The sequence below is a fragment of the Bufo bufo genome, chromosome 4, assembly GCF_905171765.1.
Source record: "Bufo bufo chromosome 4, aBufBuf1.1, whole genome shotgun sequence".
NCBI classification, from domain to species: domain Eukaryota; kingdom Metazoa; phylum Chordata; class Amphibia; order Anura; family Bufonidae; genus Bufo; species Bufo bufo.
The window spans coordinates 28,879,184-28,899,156 of NC_053392.1; the positions used below are offsets into that span (position 1 = coordinate 28,879,184).

At 46.1% G+C, this 19,973-nt stretch overlaps 1 protein-coding gene across 12 annotated transcripts in view; it reads right to left on the minus strand.

Annotated features, from left to right (window-relative positions):
* The window catches only part of DNMT3A (DNA methyltransferase 3 alpha), a 152,662-nt gene that overhangs the window by 15,170 nt on the left and 117,519 nt on the right, over window positions 1-19,973 (minus strand). For all 12 annotated transcript variants that reach the window (XR_005778075.1, XR_005778077.1, XR_005778076.1 and 9 more), the window contains 5 exons: window positions 10,126-10,338; window positions 9,886-10,044; window positions 9,703-9,810; window positions 6,660-6,816; window positions 809-955 (listed from right to left, as the gene is read on the minus strand). Coding sequence is in view for 1 of the 12 variants with exons in the window: in XM_040427017.1 (XP_040282951.1) it covers window positions 809-955; window positions 6,660-6,816; window positions 9,703-9,810; window positions 9,886-10,044; window positions 10,126-10,338 (784 nt within the window). In the remaining 11 variants the exon portion in view is untranslated. The remainder of the gene's footprint in view (window positions 1-808; window positions 956-6,659; window positions 6,817-9,702; window positions 9,811-9,885; window positions 10,045-10,125; window positions 10,339-19,973) is intronic.

Below are 19,973 nucleotides of genomic sequence, written 5' to 3' on the forward strand. Positions count from 1 at the left end.
CAGACCTGAATCCAATTGAGCACATCTGGGACATCATGTCTCGCTCTATTCACCAACATCACGTTGCACCACAGACTGTCCAGGAGTTGGCAGATGCTTTAGTCCAGGTCTGGGAGGAGATCCCTCAGGAGACCGTCCGCCACCTCATCAGGAGCATGCACAGGCGTTGTAGGGAGGTCATACAGGCACGTGGAGGCCACACACACTACTGAGCCTCATTTTGACTTGTTTTAAGGACATTACATCAAAGTTGGATCAGCCTGTAGTGTGCTTTTCCACTTTAATTTTGAGTGTGACTCCAAATCCAGACCTCCAGGGGTTGAAAAATTGGATTTCCATTATTTTTTTTTGTGTGATTTTGTTGTCAGCACATTCAACTATGTAAAGAACAAAGTATTTCAGAAGAATATTTAATTAATTCAGATCTAGGATGTGTTATTTTTGTGTTCCCATTATTTTTTTGAGCAGTGTATATCAGACTATAGTCCATGCCCTTCCTAAACTCTACATCTCCCATATTGCACCACAGCTCAGATTAGACCACTAGAGGTCAGCAAAGCGACTGCATTACAAACACTACATCTTCAGCCACGCACTACAGCACTGGACCAGTAGAGGGCAGCAAAGTGTGTGCATTCACCACCCTGCCGGCAGACGCTCCTCTGTCGCTGAGCTCTGCTGCATTGCATTGAGGGAGATGAGCTCTATCTCTGCTTGCTGCACAGTATAAGCGGTAGATCCCTCATAATGCACCACAACATACTCTGTGCACAGATCATTACACGGGGGCGTGGCCCCTCAGACGTACCTCGAGTTCGCTCATCGATAATTTCTTTGACCTTGGGCTTCTCTGTGCTTTTTCGTGGTTTCTTAGCGGGAGGGGGAGGGGCATAGGCGGCAGCTTCTGGTTCTACCCAAATCTCTGTGTAGACCTCTTTGTATGGGTTGCGTTCCTCTGGAAATGATAAAGAGAGGGAGGTAAAGGGCGAGTCCTGAACACACCAAAAGGTGGCCCCGTTAGCCCTAGCCACAGTCATACAAGGCCCCGGGCTCTAAATGGTTAACAGATTAAAGGCTATGCACACCTTTGGGGCAATTTTTGTTATGATGGCATTTTACTCATTCTGGACTAAAAAATCTTTTTTTTTTTTCAATTGGTCTTTATTAAAAATGTTTAGCCGTTTCTGAGGTGAAAGGGTTAAAAATCAGTCTGTTCTGAGGCTGTCACTTTCTGTTTTCTTTAAATCCACTCGTATATCTCAATAAGTGTTTATGAGGTGAGGAGATCAGAGCTAGACATGAGCCGTCAGATGATGGGATTCAAAGAAATTTTTAACCCATGTATCTTAGAAATGCCTGAACGTTTTTAATACAGACCAACTGAAAAAATTATTTTAACCCAAAATAAAGCCTCATTCACATCTCCGTGTCCGTGCTCAAATCCGTGAGCAGGTGGTCAGCGGTACATCCGTGAAGGATCCGTGTTGGGTCTGTTTTTTGCTTTCCGTGTTTTACTGACACTGGACAGCTGAAAAATAATTTTCAAAGCACCTCTTCTTAACCCCTTAGTGACCAGCCTGTATTGGGCCTTACTGACCAAGCGTTTTACTTCCGTTTTTCCTCGTCGTGTTCCAAGAGCTATAACTTTTTTATTTTTCCATCTATATAGCTGTATCAGGGCTTGTTTTTTGCGGGACAAGTTGTAGTTTTTAATGGCGCCATTTTGGGGTACACATAACTTTCTGATTAACTTTTATTAACTCTTTCTGGGAGGGAGATGGGAAAAACAGCGATACTGCCACTGCGTTTTTATGTTATAAATTTTACGGCGTTCATTTTTCGGTATAAATAACATAATGTCTTTAGTTTCTGGATCAGTAAGATTACAGTGATGCCAAATACATATAGTTTCTTTTTACATTTTACTACTTTTTTGCGGCGGCACGGCGAGAGGCAGCCGGACTAAAAGTACTGCATGCAGTAGTCCGGCTGCCTCTCGCCGTGTGGTTGCCGGAACTCCGCCCAAGCCCCTATTATAGTCTATGGGGACGGAGCGGCAGTCCGGGGGCACACGTGAACTAGCGGCAGGATGGATCCGACAGGCTGTTCACCGCCCGCGGTCCCCTGCCGCTAATGTGACACTAGCTTTACACTATGTAATACACGGATAGTCAATGCAGTACAATACAGATGTATTCTGCTGCATTGAAACAGGGATCAGACCCTGTAATGTTAAAGTCCCATAGTGGGACAATTTTTTTTTTATTAAAAGTGAAATAAAAGTGTTTTTTAACAATAAAAAATAAATAAAAGGTTCAATAAAATAAAAAAAAAACCCTTTTCCATAAAAAGAGACATATAAAATTGTTAAAAATAGACAGTAATACATATTAAGTATCACCGCGTGCGTAACAACCTGCTCTATAAAAATATCACATGATCCACCCCGTCTGGTCAACACCGTAAAAAAGAAAATTAATGAAAACTGTGCTAAAAAAAGAAATTTTTTTTCACCTTTCACCACAAAAAGTGTAATATCATATGATCAAAAAGTAGTACCGTATTTTTCGCCCCATAAGAGGCATTTTATTTCCCTCAAAAGTGGGGGGGGGGGGGGGGGGGGGGGAATGCCCCTATGTCTTATGGGGCAAATACTAATGAAGCGTTTCCATTTTGGTGAAGGCTCTGTACTCACCGCTTCCTGGTCCTCCGCTATCGGCTGTGCAATGGCTGCTCTGTGACCTCACGCTGTGCACGCCGGGTCACAGCACAGCAGACAGAGGAGGAGGAAGACCGAGCGCGCTGGAGGTGAGTAGCGTCGTCGTCCAGGAGCAGGAGAGGTAAGTGGGTTTCTTATTTTATTTACTCTGTGGCACTGGGGGAATATCTGAAATGGCACTGGGGGAATATCTGAAATGGCACTGGGGGAATATCTGAGGCATGGGGGTCTGATCTGAGGTCTTACTGGGGTCCTATTAACATTGGGGGTCTGATCTGAGGTCTGATTAAGGGGCTTATTAACATTGGGGCTGTCAGATGATGTCTGATTAACATTGGGAGTCTGATTGCTGGCCTGATCTGAGATCTAATGAAAAAAAAAAAAAATTCTTATTGTTCTCCTCTAAAACCTAGGTGCGTCTTATGGGTCGATGCATCTTATCGGGCGAAAAATACGGTATGTACCCTAAAATAGTACCAATCAAACCCCGCAAAAAATAAGCCCCTCGCTAAGACAATCGCCCAAAAAATAAAAAACTATGACTCTCAGACTATGGAGACACTAAAACATGATTTTTTTTTTGTTTCAAAAATGCTTCTATTGTGTTAAATGTAAAAAAAAAAATAGACATATTAGGTATCGCCGCGTCCGTAAAAACCTGCTCTATAAAAATACCACATGACCTAACCCCTCAGGTGAACACCGTAAAAAAATAAAAATAAATAGAACCCGTGTCAAAAAAGCCATTTTTTGTCACCTTACATCACAAAAAGTGTAATACCAAGTGATCAAGTCATATGCACCCCAAAATCGTACTAATCAAACAGTCATCTCATCCCGCAAAAAAATTAGAACCTACCTAAGACAATCGCCCAAAAAATAAAAAAAACTATGGCTCAGAATATGGAGACACTAAAACATCATTTTTTTTATTTTAAATTAGCTGTTATTGTGTAAAACTTACATAAATAAAAAAAAAGTATACATATTAGGTATCGCCGCGTCCGTATCGACCGGCTCTATAAAAATATCACATGACCTAACCCCTCAGATGAACACCGTAAAAAAATTTAAATAAAAACTGTGCTAAATAAACCATTTTTTGTCACCTTACATCACAAAAAGTGTAATAGCAAGCGATCAAAAAGTCACATGCACCCCAAAATAGTGCCAATAAAACCGTCATCTCATCCCGCAAAAATCATACCCTACCCAAGGTAATCAGACTATGGAGACACTAAAACATGATTTTTTTTGTTTAAAAAATGCTGTTATTGTGTAAAACTTTATTTAATAAATTTTAAAAAGTAGACATATTAGGTATCTCCGCGACTGTAAGAACCGGCTCTATAAAAATATTACATGACCTAACCCCTCAGATGAACACCATAAAATCAATATAAAAAGTGTCAAAAAAGCCATTTTTGTCAACTTGCATCACAAAAAGTGTAATATCAAGCGATCAAAAAGTCATATGCACCCTAAAATAGTACTAATCAAACAGTCATCTCATATCGAAAAAAATTAGCCCCTATATAAGTCGCCCAAAAAAATAATTTTTTTTTCAAAAATGCTTTATTATGTAAAGCTGAAACAAAAAAAAGTCATATTTGGTATTGCGCGTCTGTAACAACCTCCTCTATAAAAATACAACCTGATCTAACCGGTCAAACGAACATTCTAAAAAACAAAAAATAAAAACGGTGCCAAAACAGCTATTTTTTGTTACCTTGCCTCACTAAAAATATTAATCTAAAAAGTGTAATATAGAGCAACTAAAAATAATACGCACCCTAAAATAGTACAAACAAAACTGACTCCTTATCCTGTAGTTTGCAAAATGGGGTCATTTTATTGGAGTTTCTACTCTAGGGGTGCATCAGGAGGTCTTCAAATGTGACATGGCAACTTAAAATTATCCCAGTGAAATCTGCCTTCCAAAAACCATATGGCGTTCCTTTCCTTCTGCGCCCTGCCGTGTGCCCGTACAGCAGTTTATGACCATATGTGGGGTGTTTCTGTAAACTACAGAATCAGGGCAATAAATATTAAGTTTTGTTTGGCCGTTAACCCTTGCTTTGCTACTGGAAAAAATGGATTAAAATGTAAAATCAACAAAGTTTTTAAAATCAGTTTTGAATACCTTGAGGGGTGTAGTTTCTAAAATGGGGTCATTTATGGGTGGTCTCTATTATGTAAGCCTCACAAAGTGACTTCAGACCTGAACTGGTCCTTAAATAGTGGGTTTTGGAAATTTTCTGAAAAATTTCATGATTTGCTTCTAAACTTCTATGGCTAGTTTCACATTAGCGGCAGGGGACTTGCATGCAGCAGTTTTAGTCCAGCTGCCTCTCTCTCGCCGTGCGCTGCCGGAACTCGGCCCCCATTATAGTCAATGGGGACGGAGCGGCAGTCCGGGGGCACACGTGAACTAGCGGCAGGACGGATCCAACAGGCTGTTCACCAGCCGGAACAGCCTGCCCGAGGCCCCTGCCGCTAGTGTGAAAATAGCCTAAGGCCTCTTTCACACGGGCGAGTTTTCCGCGCGGGTGAAATGCGCGAGATGAACGCATTGCACCCGCACTGAATCCGGACCCATTCATTTCTATGGGGCTGTGCACATGAGCTGTGATTTTCACGCATCACTTGTGCGTTGCGTGAAAATCGCAGCAAGCTCTATATTGTTCGTTTTTCACGTAAAGCAGGCCCCATGGAAGTGAATGGGGCTGCGTGAAAATTGCAAACGACCGCAAGCAAGTGCGGATGCGGTGCGATTTTCACGCACGGTTGCTAGGAGACGATCGGGATGGGGATCCGATCTTTATTATTTTCCCTTATAACATGGTTATAAGGGAAAATAATAGCATTCCTAATACAGAATGCGAAGTAAATTAGAGATGGAGGGGTTAAAAAATTAAATAAAAATTAAACTCACCTTAATCCACTTGTTCGCGCATCCCGGCTCGCCTTCTTTCTTCTTCTTTGATGACCTGGGAGGAAAAGGACCTTTGGTGACGTCACTGCACTCATCACATGGTCCATCACCATGGTGATGGATCATGTGATGAGCGCAGTGAAGTCACCAAAGGTCCTTTTCTCCCAGGTCCTTAAAGAAGAAAAAAGAAGAGAAGCCGGGCTGCGCGAACAAGTGGATGAGGTGAGTTTAATTATTTTTTAACCCCTCCATCTCTAATTTACTTAGCATTCTGTATTCAGAATGCTATTATTTTCCCTTATAACCATGTTATAAGGGAAAATAATCTAATTTACACAACAACGATCCGAAACCCGAACTTCTGTGAAGAAGTCCGGGTTTGGGTCTGAGTACCAAACATGCCAATTTTTCTCAGGCGCGTGCAAAACGCATTAAAATGCTTTGCACTCGCGCAGAAAAATTGCGCATTTTCCCACGAAGCACCCGCATCCTATCCAGCCCTCACACGCTACGCCCGCCTAAGCCTTCTAATGTCCCAAAAAAAGAAAATGTCATTTACAAAATGATCCAAACATGAAGTAAACATATGGGAAATGTAAAGTAGTAACTATTTTAGGAGGTATCACTATCTGTTTTAAAAGCAGAGAAATAAAAATTTTGAAAATTGCTAATTTTTCCATATTTTTGGCAAATTTGGTATTTTTTGTATAAATAAAAATGAACTATTTTGACTCAAATTTACCAGTGTCATGAAGTACAATATGTGACAAGAAAACAATCTCAGAATGGCTTGGATAAGTAAAAGCGTTTTAAAGTTATCACCACATAAAGTGCTTGCCCCTCATGCAAAAAATGTCCTGAAGGGGTTAATAGGAGTGCAGTGTGTTGCAGTGCAGATCATTAGGTTGGACACTAGGGGGCAGCACTTTAATCACTACTCTTTCTGATATTTTAGGCTCATTTGCTCGCCCCTCATGCAGCCATCTCCCACAGACACCCCCTTACCTTCTGGGGGCTCCAGTCCTTTGGGTCCTGATGGTTGGAAGCCCCCCAACGCCCACTCTATCATCTGCTTGTTCTGCAGGTCTATAGCTTTGGAGGTGTCGCTCTCGTCATTCTCAGGGCATGATGGGAAAACCTTCCTGGCTCGGGTGCTGGCCACCTACAGGACGGATAAACAGGGTGGGTGTGATCCCGGCGAGTCCCCCCACTACTGACAATGTACTGATTTTATACTCCAGTCACATCCAGAGCTGCAGGCACAGTTCTGCGTCAGCGCTCCTGGGGGTCAGTGATATATGTACGTCAGTGATCTGCAGCCTGTGCCTCTTCAGCTGCTGAGAAACTACAAGTCCCAGCATGACATGATAACTCGCAGATTAGTAGGGGCTGCATGATGCTGATCAAATACTCAGCCTGGCGGGAGGGTTGTCTCAATGTGATTGGTTGCCAGGAAGAGCTTACGGAGTGTCAAGAGTGATGACATACAGACACAGCTTTGTAGGCTCTGCCTCTGCGCATGACCGGCTGATGGAAAGACTGGCCAGAAGATGGCAGTGCACTGAGACGGTATCATTTTATAGAGGGGAGGTGTCATTTTTGGCAGGGGGTATGAGGAACACAGGCAGGATCCCATTTTTTGGAGGTGGGGGGTCTCATTCTTGGCACTGGCAGGGTCTAATTTTTTGGAGACAGGTGGTCTGATTCTTGGTACGGGGTGCCAGGAGTACAGGCGGGGGTCAGATTTTTGCTAGGGGGTGTGAGGGGCACAGGCAGGGGGTCTAATTCTTGGTAGGGGGTGTGAGGGGCACAGGCAGGGTGTCCGATTCTTGGTAGGGGGTGTGAGGGGCACAGGCAAGGGGTCTGATTCTTGTTAGGGGGTGTGAGGGGCACAGGCAAGGGGTCTGATTCTTGGTAGGGGGTGTGAGGGGCACAGGCAAGAGGTCTGATTCTCGGTAAGGGGTGTGAGTGGCACAGGCAGGGGGTCTGATTCTTGGTAAGGGGTGTGAGTGACACAGGCAAGGGGTCTGATTCTCGGTAAGGGGTGTGAGTGGCACAGGCAGGGGGTCTGATTCTTGGTAAGGGGTGTGAGGGGCACAGGCAAGAGGTCTGATTCTCGGTAAGGGGTGTGAGTGTCACAGGCAGGGGGTCTGATTCTTGGCGGGGGTGTGAGAAGCACAGGCAGGGGGTCTGATTCTTGGTAGGGGGTGTGAGGGGCACAGGCAAGGGGTCTGATTCTTGGTAAAGGGTGTGAGGGGCGCAGGCGGGGGGACTGATTCTTGGTAGGGGGTGTGAGGGGAACAGGCAGGGGGTCTGATTCTTGGTAGGGGGTGTGAGGGGAACAGGCAGGGGGTCTGATTCTTGGCGGGGGTGTGAATGGTACAGGCAGGGGGACTGATTCTTGGTAGGGGGTGTGAGGGGAACAGGCAGTGGGTCTGATTCTTGGTAAGGGGTGTGAGTGGCACAGGCAGTGGGTCTGATTCTTGGTAAGGGGTGTGAGTGGCACAGGCAGGGGGTCTGATTCTTGGTAGGGGGTGTGAGTCCTACAGGCAGGGGGTCTGATTCTTGGCGGGGGTGTGAGTGGTACAGGCAGGGGGTCTGATTCTTGGTAGGGGGTGTGAGTCGTACAGGCAGGGGGTCTGATTCTTGGCGGCGGGGGGGGGGGGTGTGTGTGAGGGGCACAGACGGGGGCTGATTCTTGGTGGGGGTGTGAGGGGAACAGACAGGGGGGTCTTATTCTTGGTAGGGGGTGTGAGTGGCACAGGCAGGGGGTCTGATTCTTGGTAGGTGTGAATGGCACAAACAGGGGGTCTGATTCTTGGTGGGGGTGTGAGGGGCACCGGCAGGGGGTCTTATTGTTGGCGGGGGTGTGAGTGCTACAGGCAGGGGGTCTGATTCTTGGTAGGGGGTGTGAGTCGTACAGGCAGGGGGTCTGATTCTTGGCGGGGGGGGGTGAGGGGCACAGACGGGGGGCTGATTCTTGGTGGGGGTGTGAGGGGAACAGACAGGGGGGTTGATTCTTGGTAGGGGGTGTGAGTGGTACAGGCAGGGGGTCTGATTCTTGGTAGGAGGTGTGAATGGCACAGGCGGGGGGACTGATTCTTGGTGGGGGTGTGAGGGGCACAGGAAGGGGGTCTGATTCTTGGCAGGGGTGTGAGGGGCACAGGAAGGGGGTCTGATTCTTGGCAGGGGTGTGAGGGGCACAGGCAGGGGGACTGGATTCTTGGTAGGAGGTGTGAGGGGCACAGGCAGGGGGTCTGATTCTTGGCGGGGGTGTGAATGGCACCGGCAGGGGGTCTTATTGTTGGTGGGGGTGTGAGTGCTACAGGAAGGGGGTCTAATTCTTGGTAGGGGTGTGAGGGGCACAGGCAGGGGGACTGATTCTTGGTAGGAGGTGTGAGTGGTACAGGCAGGGGGTCTGATTCTTGGTAGGAGCTGTGAGTGGTACAGGCAGGGGGTCTGATTCTTGGCGGGGGGGGGGGGGGGTGAGGGGCACAGACGGGGGGCTGATTCTTGGTGGGGGTGTGAGGGGAACAGACAGGGGGGTTGATTCTTGGTAGGGGGTGTGAGTGGTACAGGCAGGGGGTCTGATTCTTGGTAGGAGGTGTGAATGGCACAGGCGGGGGGACTGATTCTTGGTGGGGGTGTGAGGGGCACAGGCAGGGGGTCTGATTCTTGGCAGGGGTGTGAGGGGCACAGGAAGGGGGTCTGATTCTTGGCAGGGGTGTGAGGGGCACAGACAGGGGGACTGGATTCTTGGTAGGAGGTGTGAGGGGCACAGGCAGGGGGTCTGATTCTTGGCGGGGGTGTGAATGGCACCGGCAGGGGGTCTTATTGTTGGTGGGGGTGTGAGTGCTACAGGAAGGGGGTCTAATTCTTGGTAGGGGTGTGAGGGGCACAGGCAGGGGGACTGATTCTTGGTAGGAGGTGTGAGTGGTACAGGCAGGGGGTCTGAGTGGTACAGGCAGGGGGTCTGATTCTTGGTAGGAGCTGTGAGTGGTACAGGCAGGGGGTCTGATTCAGGCAGGCTGCGGTGGGGTCTGCTCACCTGTAGGACCTCATAGATGGCCTTCCTGTACATTGGCTGCTTGCTGTATGTTGCCTGGTGGAAGGTGTTTGCGAAGGAACTGAGCGACATCAGCTTCTCCACACAGACCTGACCGGAGATTATAACGTTATCATCACCCACATCATGTCACATGGTCAGAGATGGCCTCATGAAGATACTCACCACTGAAAACTTGCCATCTCCAAACCACATGACCCAACGTGTCCCCTCAGCCGCCCGGCTCCGTCCAGTCATCCACCATGACACGATGCGTCCCGGCCACCAGGAGAAGCCTCGAAGCTTTCCCCAAACCAGCTCCCCGATGCCAAAGCCGCGCCCATCCTATGCAGGATACAAGAGTGGGCTCTAATCTCTGGTGATACGTGCAGGCAGTAAGTACTACAGCTCTCATCATCCCCTCACCTCGTACTCTGCCTCGTCATCTGCTAACTTAGAGGTGTTCTTGTCTACGGCATCGGCCACCACAGGCTCAGGAGTGGTGGCCACGGTGGGGGAGGCAGGGTCAGTGGGCTGCTGGGAGGCCGGCGGCGTGCTCTCCTCTTCTTTCTGTGGATTTCCGGACACCGTCTCCTCCATGGCGTTTATCACAGCGACCAGCTGCTGCTTCTTTTCAGCCTGTGGGGAAAACCAGAAACGGGTTCAGTAAAGGACGAAGACCGAAATACCCCCCAAATATATGCAGCTTATTGTGTTAGCTGGCATCTACCAGGCATGATGCTGCTCCACAGTACATTATACAGTATATAATCCTCACTATATAATAACCATCAGATGATATATTACATTATATACAGTATATAATCCTCACTATATAATACCCATCATATATATTACATTATACAGTATATAATCCTCACTATATAATATTACATTATACTGAATATAATCCTCACTATATAATACCCATCACATACAGTACAGACCAAAAGTTTGGACACACCTTCTCATTCAAAGAGTTTTCTTTATTTTCATGACTATGAAGGCATCAAAACTATGAATTAACACATGTGGAATTATATACATAACAAACAAGTGTGAAACAACTGAAAATATGTCATATTCTAGGTTCTTCAAAGTAGCCACCTTTTGCTTTGATTACTGCTTTGCACACTCTTGGCATTCTCTTGATGAGCTTCAAGAGGTAGTCCCCTGAAATGGTCTTCACTTCACAGGTGTGCCCTGTCAGGTTTAATAAGTGGGATTTCTTGCCTTATAAATGGGGTTGGGACCATCAGTTGCGTTGAGGAGAAGTCAGGTGGATACACAGCTGATAGTCCTACTGAATAGACTGTTAGAATTTGTATTATGGCAAGAAAAAAGCAGCTAAGTAAAGAAAAACGAGTGGCCATCATTACTTTAAGAAATGAAGGTCAGCCAGTCAGCCGAAAAATTGGGAAAACTTTGAAAGTAAGGGCTATTTGACCATGAAGGAGAGTGATGGGGTGCTGCGCCAGATGACCTGGCCTCCACAGTCACCGGACCTGAACCCAATCGAGATGGTTTGGGGTGAGCTGGACCGCAGAGTGAAGGCAAAAGGGCCAACAAGTGCTAAGCATCTCTGGGAACTCCTTCAAGACTGTTGGAAGGCCATTTCAGGGGACTACCTCTTGAAGCTCATCAAGAGAATGCCAAGAGTGTGCAAAGCAGTAATCAAAGCAAAAGGTGGCTACTTTGAAGAACCTAGAATATGACATATTTTCAGTTGTTTCACACTTGTTTGTTATGTATATAATTCCACATGTGTTAATTCATAGTTTTGATGCCTTCATAGTCATGAAAATAAAGAAAACTCTTTGAATGAGAAGGTGTGTCCAAACTTTTGGTCTGTACTGTATATTACATTATACAGTATATAATCCTCACTATATAATACCCATCATATATATTATACTGTATATAATCCTCACTATATAATACCCATCATATATATTACATTATACAGAATATAATCCTCACTATATATTACATTATACTGTATATAATCCTCACTGTATAATAACAACCATCAGATGATATATTACATTGTACAGTATATAATCCTCACTATATAATACCCATCATATATATTACATTATACAGTATATAATCCTCACTATATAATACTCATCATATATATTACATTATACAGTATAGAATCCTCACTATATAATATTACAGTGTCTATAACCAGTAATCAGCCTTCCCTGCTCTGACCGTGTATTGTACACCTGCCCCCTCTGGTGGCAGCATTGAGGTAGTGCACGGAGCACGCACATGTTGCTGCAGAGCAGCACTGTCTTAGACCCCTGCAATCAGTCTATGCAGGGGCCCTGTAATCTTCGTAAGGGGCCCCTGGAGTCCTGGACACCTGGTTGCAGACATCTAGGAGCCACACTTGTATGTAGACAAGTGCACTCCTGATATGTGCCCCTCCCCTGCAGCCCCACCCTGAGTGTGGAATGCCCAGGGGCTAGCAGCAGAGCCCAGAAGATGTATACTGCACCTGAGCTGTGCCCACTGCCCTCCTGTGCTTGCCCATGCTGTCAGTGCCAGCCAGGCGCCTGCTTCTGCTGCTGCTGGAAGGAGCCCGCACTAGTCCAGAGCTCCCCTCCCCCACCCTCCAGACCTGCAGGAAACTTCCAGCCAATCACAGGCCAGGACCCTCCAGCTCATCCAGCCCCTGACATGAGGCCTGGGGGACCCCAATCATCTGACAACTCTGCCTGAGAACAGCACAGCAAGGGATGCAGCAGGGCTGTGGATGCTGAGGGTTGTAGTTCCTCCAGGTGCTTTATGATAATACTCTCCTCTGCAGGGTCTAAGAAGACAAGGAGGCAGTTTCTGAACCTCTTACAAAGACTACACTGAGGTAGAAGTCCATAAATCTGGTAATGTCAGGAGAGAGACTGGTGACCCCAGGGATGGATAGCAGTGTAATCTCCAGGATACAGCTTCTGGTTTCCTCCACCTCCTCCTAGGTTCTCACCATCACTGGACTCACCGCAGCCCACCACAACCCATGATTCACTGCTGCAACCAAACGTCTCTCAGGAAACAGGGGCCAAGCAGGAAACCCTGTACGGAAGACGACGCCGTCTATGGGGGCCACTCACGGGGTCATTTTACCTATGGGGTCAATTCTCAAGAGCACTTCAATAAAGATGTTATCTATAGGGGGCACCACCACTCCAGGACATGTCATCTAAGGGTCACCTCTCCAGAACATTTAATCTAAGGGTCACTACCACTCCAGAACATGTAATCTATAGGGGGCACTGCTCCAGGCCATGTAATCTAAGAGTAACCACTACTCCAGAACATGTAATGTAATCTAAGGGTCACCACCGCTCCAGAACATGTAATGTAACCTAAGAGTCACCAGCGCTCCAGAACATGTAATCTTAGGGTCACCACCGCTCCAGAACATGTAATCTAAGGGTCACCACCACTCCAGAACATGTAATCTAAGGGTCACCACATCTCCAGAACATGTAATCTAAGGGTCACCACATCTCCAGAACATGTAATCTAAGGGTCACCACCACTCCAGAACATGTAATCTAAGAGTCACCACTACTCCAAAATATGTAATCTAAGGGTCACCACCACTCCAGAACATGTAATCTAAGGGTCACCACCACTCCTGAACATGTAATCTAAGGGTCACCACCACTCCAGAACATGTAATCTAAGGGTCACCACCACTCCAGAACATGTAAACTAAGGGTCACCACAACTCCAGGACATGTCATCTAAGGGTCACCACAACTCCAGGACATGTCATCTAAGGGTCACCACAACTCCAGGACATGTCATCTAAGGGTCACCACCACTCCTGAACATGTATTCTAGGGGGTCACCACCACTACAGAACATGCAATCTATAGGGGGCACTGCTCCAGGACATGTAATCAAAGGGTCACCACCACTACAAAACAAATAATCTTAGAGTCACCACCACTCCAGAACATGTAATCTATAGGGGGCACTGCTCGAAGACATGTAATCTAAGGGTCACCACCACTCTAAAACATGTAATCTAAGGGTCACCACCACTCCTGAACATGTAATCTAAGGGTCACCATCACTCCAGAACATGTAATCTAAGGGTCACCACCACTCCAGAACATGTAATCTAAGGGTCACCATCACTCCAGAACATGTAATCTAAGGGTCACCACCACTCCAGAACATGTAATCTAAGGGTCACCACCACTTCAGAACATGTGATCTAAGAGTCACCACAACTCCAGAACATGTATTCTAGGGGGTCCCCACCACTACAGAACATGTAATCTAAGGGTCACCATAACTCCACTCCAGAACATGTAATCTATAGGGGGCACTGCTACAGGACATGTAATCTAAGGGTCACCACCACTCCAAAACATGTAATCTATAGATGGCACTGCTCGAAGAGACGTAATCTAAGGGTCACCACCACTCCAGGACATGTAATCTAAGGGTCACCACCACTCCAGAACATTTAATCTAAGGGTCACCACCAATCCAGAACATTTAATCTAAGTGTCACCACCACTCCAGAACATGCAATCTAAGGGTCACCACCACTTTAGAACATGTAATCTAAGGGTCATCACAACTCCAGAACATGTAATCTAAGGGTCACCACCACTCCAGGACATGTAATCTAATGGTCACCACCACTTGAGAACATGTAATCTATAGGGGGCACTGCTCCAGGACATATAATATAAGGGTCACCACCACTCCAGAACATGTAATCTAAGGGTCACCACCACTCCAGGACATGTAATCTAAGGGTCACCACCACTCCAGAACATTTAATCTAAGGGTCACCACCAATCCAGAACATTTAATCTAAGGGTCACCACCACTCCAGAACATGCAATCTAAGGGTCATCACCACTTTAGAACATGTAATCTAAGAGTCATCACAACTCCAGAACATGTAATCTAAGGGTCACCACCACTCCAGGACATGTAATCTAATGGTCACCACCACTTGAGAACATGTAATCTATAGGGGGCACTGCTCCAGGACATATAATATAAGGGTCACCACCACTCCAGAACATGTAATCTAAGAGTCAACACTACTCCAAAATATGTAATCTAAGGGTCACCACCACTCCATAACATGTAATCTAAGGGTCACCACCACTCCAGAACATGTAATCTAAGGGTCACCACCACTCCTGAACATGTAATCTATAGGGGGCACTGCTCGAAGACATGTAAACTAAGGGTCACCACCACTCTAAAACAAGTAATCTAAGGGTCACCACCACTCCTGAACATGTATGCTAGGGAGTCACCACCACTACAGAACATGTAATCTAAGGGTCACCACCACTCCAGAACATGTAATCTAAGGGTCACCATCACTCCAGAACATGTAATCTAAGGGTCACCACCACTCCAGAACATGTAATCTAAGGGTCACCATAACTCCACTCCAGAACATGTAATCTATAGGGGGCACTGCTCCAGGACATGTAATCTAAGGGTCACCACCACTCCAAAACATGTAATCTATAGATGGCACTGCTCGAAGAGACGTAATCTAAGGGTCACCACCACTCCAGGACATGTAATCTAAGGGTCACCACCACTCCAGAACATTTAATCTAAGGGTCACCACCACTCCAGTACATGTAATCTAAGGGTCACCACCACTTCAGAACATGTATTCTAGGGGGTCACCACCACTTCAAAACATGTAATCTAATAGTCACCACCACTCCAAAACATGTAATGTAAGGATCACCACCACTCCAGGACATGTAATCTAATGGTCACCACCACTCCTGAACATGTATTCTATGGGGTCACCACCACTACAGAACATGTAATTTAAGGGTCACTGTAACGGCATACAAGGGAATGCTCCAAACTCCGAACGGAACCTCATTAATAGCTGCTAGCAGACGAATAGGTAACGCACCCAAGCGGCTTACACTCCTAGCAATCAGTCTCTAACAGCATACAGTGAATCCCCCCAAAAACGAGACGAGGCTCCGTGTTGAGGGTCAAGCAGTGGTCACCCAGAGCTGTGCGTTTATTGATCTTATATAACATTGTTACACATTAGTACCACCCACAGGGTTTTGTAAAAACAACCAATAAACACGTACAATATAGTAAAACACTCCCACACAAAATCCTCCCCTCTGCCTGTGACACAATGGGTTGATGTAATTATCACAGGCAGGAGAATACACAATGTCTTCTGTCCTGGAGACAACCGAGGAGTAATTCAATTATCTCTCAGGACAAAAGGAAATCGCCAATACACACGTGGGGACAATAGGACAGACATCACTATTTAAATATACAATGTCCCAACCATTACAGTAACATAGACATTTAACATATCCCCAGATGGCTTGGATCTCAGCGCTCAAAATATCCAAACAGCGTTTAGATGCCACAAACACAGTCAAATCACCATGGGGTTTTAGTTTAGCATGGGCTGATGAGAGGGCCCATAATCCTGGGGCAAGAGGCTGGCAACCAGGCCCCTCCAAAACCCAGTGGCGAGGTTAGTTTTGCCACAGTCACCACCACTCGAGAACATGTAATCTATAGGGGGCACTGCTCCAGGACATGTAATCTAAGGGTCACCACCACTCCAGAACATGTAATCTAAGGGTCACCACCACTCCAGGACATGTAATCTAAGGGTCACCAGTCCTGAATCCTGAACATGTATTCTAAGGGGTCACCACCACTACAGAACATGTAATCTAAGGGTCACTACCACTCCAGAACAGGTAATCTAAGGGTCACCACCACTCCAGAACATGTAATCTAAGAGTCAACACCACTCCAAAATATGTAATCTAAGGGGCACCACCACTGCAAAACATGTAATCTAATGGTCACCACCACTCCTGAACATGTATTCTAGGAGGTCACCACCACTACAGAACATGTGATCTAAAGGTAACCACCACTCCATAACATGTAATCTATAGGGGGCACTGCTCCAGGACATGTAATCTAAGGGTCACCACCACTCCAGAACATGTAATCTAAAGGTCACCACCATTCCAGAACATGTAATCTAAAGGTCACCACCACTCCAGGACATGTAATCTAAGGGTCACCACCACTCCAGAACATGTAATCTAAGGTTCACACCACTCCAGAACATGTAATCTAAGGGTCACCACCACTCCAGAACATGTAATCTAAGGGTCACCACCACTCCAGAACATGTAATCTAAGGGTCACCACCACTCCAGAACATGTAATCTAAGGGTCACCACCACTCCAGAACATGTAATCTGAGGGTCACCACCACTCCAGAACATGTAATCTAAGGGTCACCACCACTCCAGAACATGTAATCTAAGGGTCACCACCACTCCAGAACATGTAATCTAAGGGTCACCACCACTCTAGAACATGTAATCTAAGGGTCACTACCACTCCAGAACATGTAATCTACACTCACCTAAAGAATTATTAGGAACACCATACTAATACGGTGTTGGACCCCCTTTTGCCTTCAGAACTGCCTTAATTCTACGTAGCATTGATTCAACAAGGTGCTGATAGCATTCTTTAGAAATGTTGGCCCATATTGATAGGATAGCATCTTGCAGTTGATGGAGATTTAAAGATGCACATCCAGGGCACGAAGCTCCCATTCCACCACATCCCAAAGATGCTCTATTGGGTTGAGATCTAATGACTGTGGGGACCATTTTAGTACAGTGAACTCATTGTCATGTTCAAGAAACCAATTTGAAATGATTCGAGCTTTGTGACATGGTGCATTATCCTGCTGGAAGTAGCCATCAGAGGATGGATACATGTTCTCATTCTGTTTACGCCAAATTTGGACTCTACCATTTGAATGTCTCAACAGAAATCGAAACTCATCAGACCAGGCAACATTTTTCCAGTCTTCAACAGTCCAATTTTGGTGAGCTCGTGCAAATTGTAGCCTCTTTTTCCTATTTGTAGTGGAGATGAGCGGTATCCGGTGGGGTCTTCTGCTGTTGTAGCCCATCCGCCTCAAGGTTGTGCGTGTTGTGGCTTCACAAATGCTTTGCTGCATACCTCGGTTGTAACGAGTGGTTATTTCAGTCAACGTTGCTCTTCTATCAGCTTGAATCAGTCGGCCCATTCTCCTCTGACCTCTAGCATCCACAAGGCATTTTTGCCCACAGGACTGCCGCATCCTGGATGTTTTTCCCTTTTCACACCATTCTTTGTAACCCCTAGAAATGGTTGTGCGTGAAAATCCCAGTAACTGAGCAGATTGTGAAATACTCAGACCGGCCCGTCTGGCACCAACAACCATGCCACGCTCAAAATTGCTTAAATCACCTTTCTTTCCCATTCTGACATTCAGTTTGGAGTTCAGGAGATTGTCTTGACCAGGACCACACCCCTAAATGCATTGAAGCAACTGCCATGTGATTGGTTGACTAGATAATTGCATTAATGAGAAATAGAACAGGTGTTCCTAATAATTCTTTAGGTGAGTGTATAGGGGGCACTGATCCAGGTCATGTAATCTAAGGGTCACCACCACTCCAGAACATGTAATCTAAGGGTCACCATCACTCCAGAACATGTAATCTAAGGGTCACCACCACTCCAGAACATGTAATCTAAGGGTCACCATCACTCCAGAACATGTAATCTAAGGGTCACCACCACTCCAGAACATGTAATCTAAGGGTCACCACCACTTCAGAACATGTGATCTAAGAGTCACCACAACTCCAGAACATGTATTCTAGGGGGTCCCCACCACTACAGAACATGTAATCTAAGGGTCACCATAACTCCACTCCAGAACATGTAATCTAAGGGTCCCCACCACTCCAGAACATGTAATCTAAGGGTCACCATAACTCCACTCCAGAACATGTAATCTAAGGGTCACCACCACTCCAGAACATGTAATCTAAGGGTCACCATCACTCCAGAACATGTAATCTAAGGGTCACCATCACTCCAGAACATGTAATCTAAGGGTCACCACCACTCCAGAACATGTAATCTAAGGGTCACCACCACTTCAGAACATGTGATCTAAGAGTCACCACAACTCCAGAACATGTATTCTAGGGGGTCCCCACCTCTCCAGAACATGTAATCTAAGGGTCACCATAACTCCACTCCAGAACATGTAATCTATAGGGGGCACTGCTCCAGGACATGTAATCTAAGGGTCACCACCACTCCAGAACATGTAATCTAAGAGTCAACACTACTCCAAAATATGTAATCTAAGGGTCACCACCACTCCATAACATGTAATGTAAGGGTCACCACCACTCCAGAACATGTAATCTAAGGGTCACCACCACTCCAGAACATGTAATCTAAGGGTCACCACCACTCCAGAACATGTAATCTAAGGGTCACCACAACTCCAGGACATGTCATCTAAGGGTCACCACAACTCCAGGACATGTCATCTAAGGGTCACCACAACTCCAGGACATGTCATCTAAGGGTCACCACAACTCCAGGACATGTCATCTAAGGGTCACCACCACTCCTGAACATGTATTCTAGGGGGTCACCACCACTACAGAACATGTAATCTAAGGGTCACCACCACTCCAGAACATGTAATCTATAGGGGGCACTGCTCGAAGACATGTAAACTAAGGGTCACCACCACTCTAAAACATGTAATCTAAGGGTCACCATAACTCCACTCCAGAACATGTAATCTAAGGGTCACCATAACTCCACTCCAGAACATGTAATCTATAGGGGGCACTGCTCCAGGACATGTAATCTAAGGGTCACCACCACTCCAAAACATGTAATCTATAGATGGCACTGCTCGAAGAGACGTAATCTAAGGGTTACCACCACTCCAGGACATGTAATCTAAGGGTCACCACCACTTGAGAACATGTAATCTATAGGGGGCACTGCTCCAGGACATGTAATATAAGGGTCACCACCACTCCAGAACATGTAATCTAAGGGTCACCACCACTCCAGGACATGTAAACTAAGGGTCACTACTGCTCCAGAACATGTAATCTAAGGGTCACCACCACTCCAGAACATGTAATCTATAGATGGCACTGCTCGAAGAGACGTAATCTAAGGGTCACCACCACTCCAGGACATGTAATCTAAGGGTCACCACCACTCCAGAACATTTAATCTAAGGGTCACCACCACTCCAGTACATGTAATCTAAGGGTCACCACCACTTCAGAACATGTATTCTAGGGGTCACCACCACTTCAAAACATGTAATCTAATGGTCACCACCACTCCAAAACATGTAATGTAAG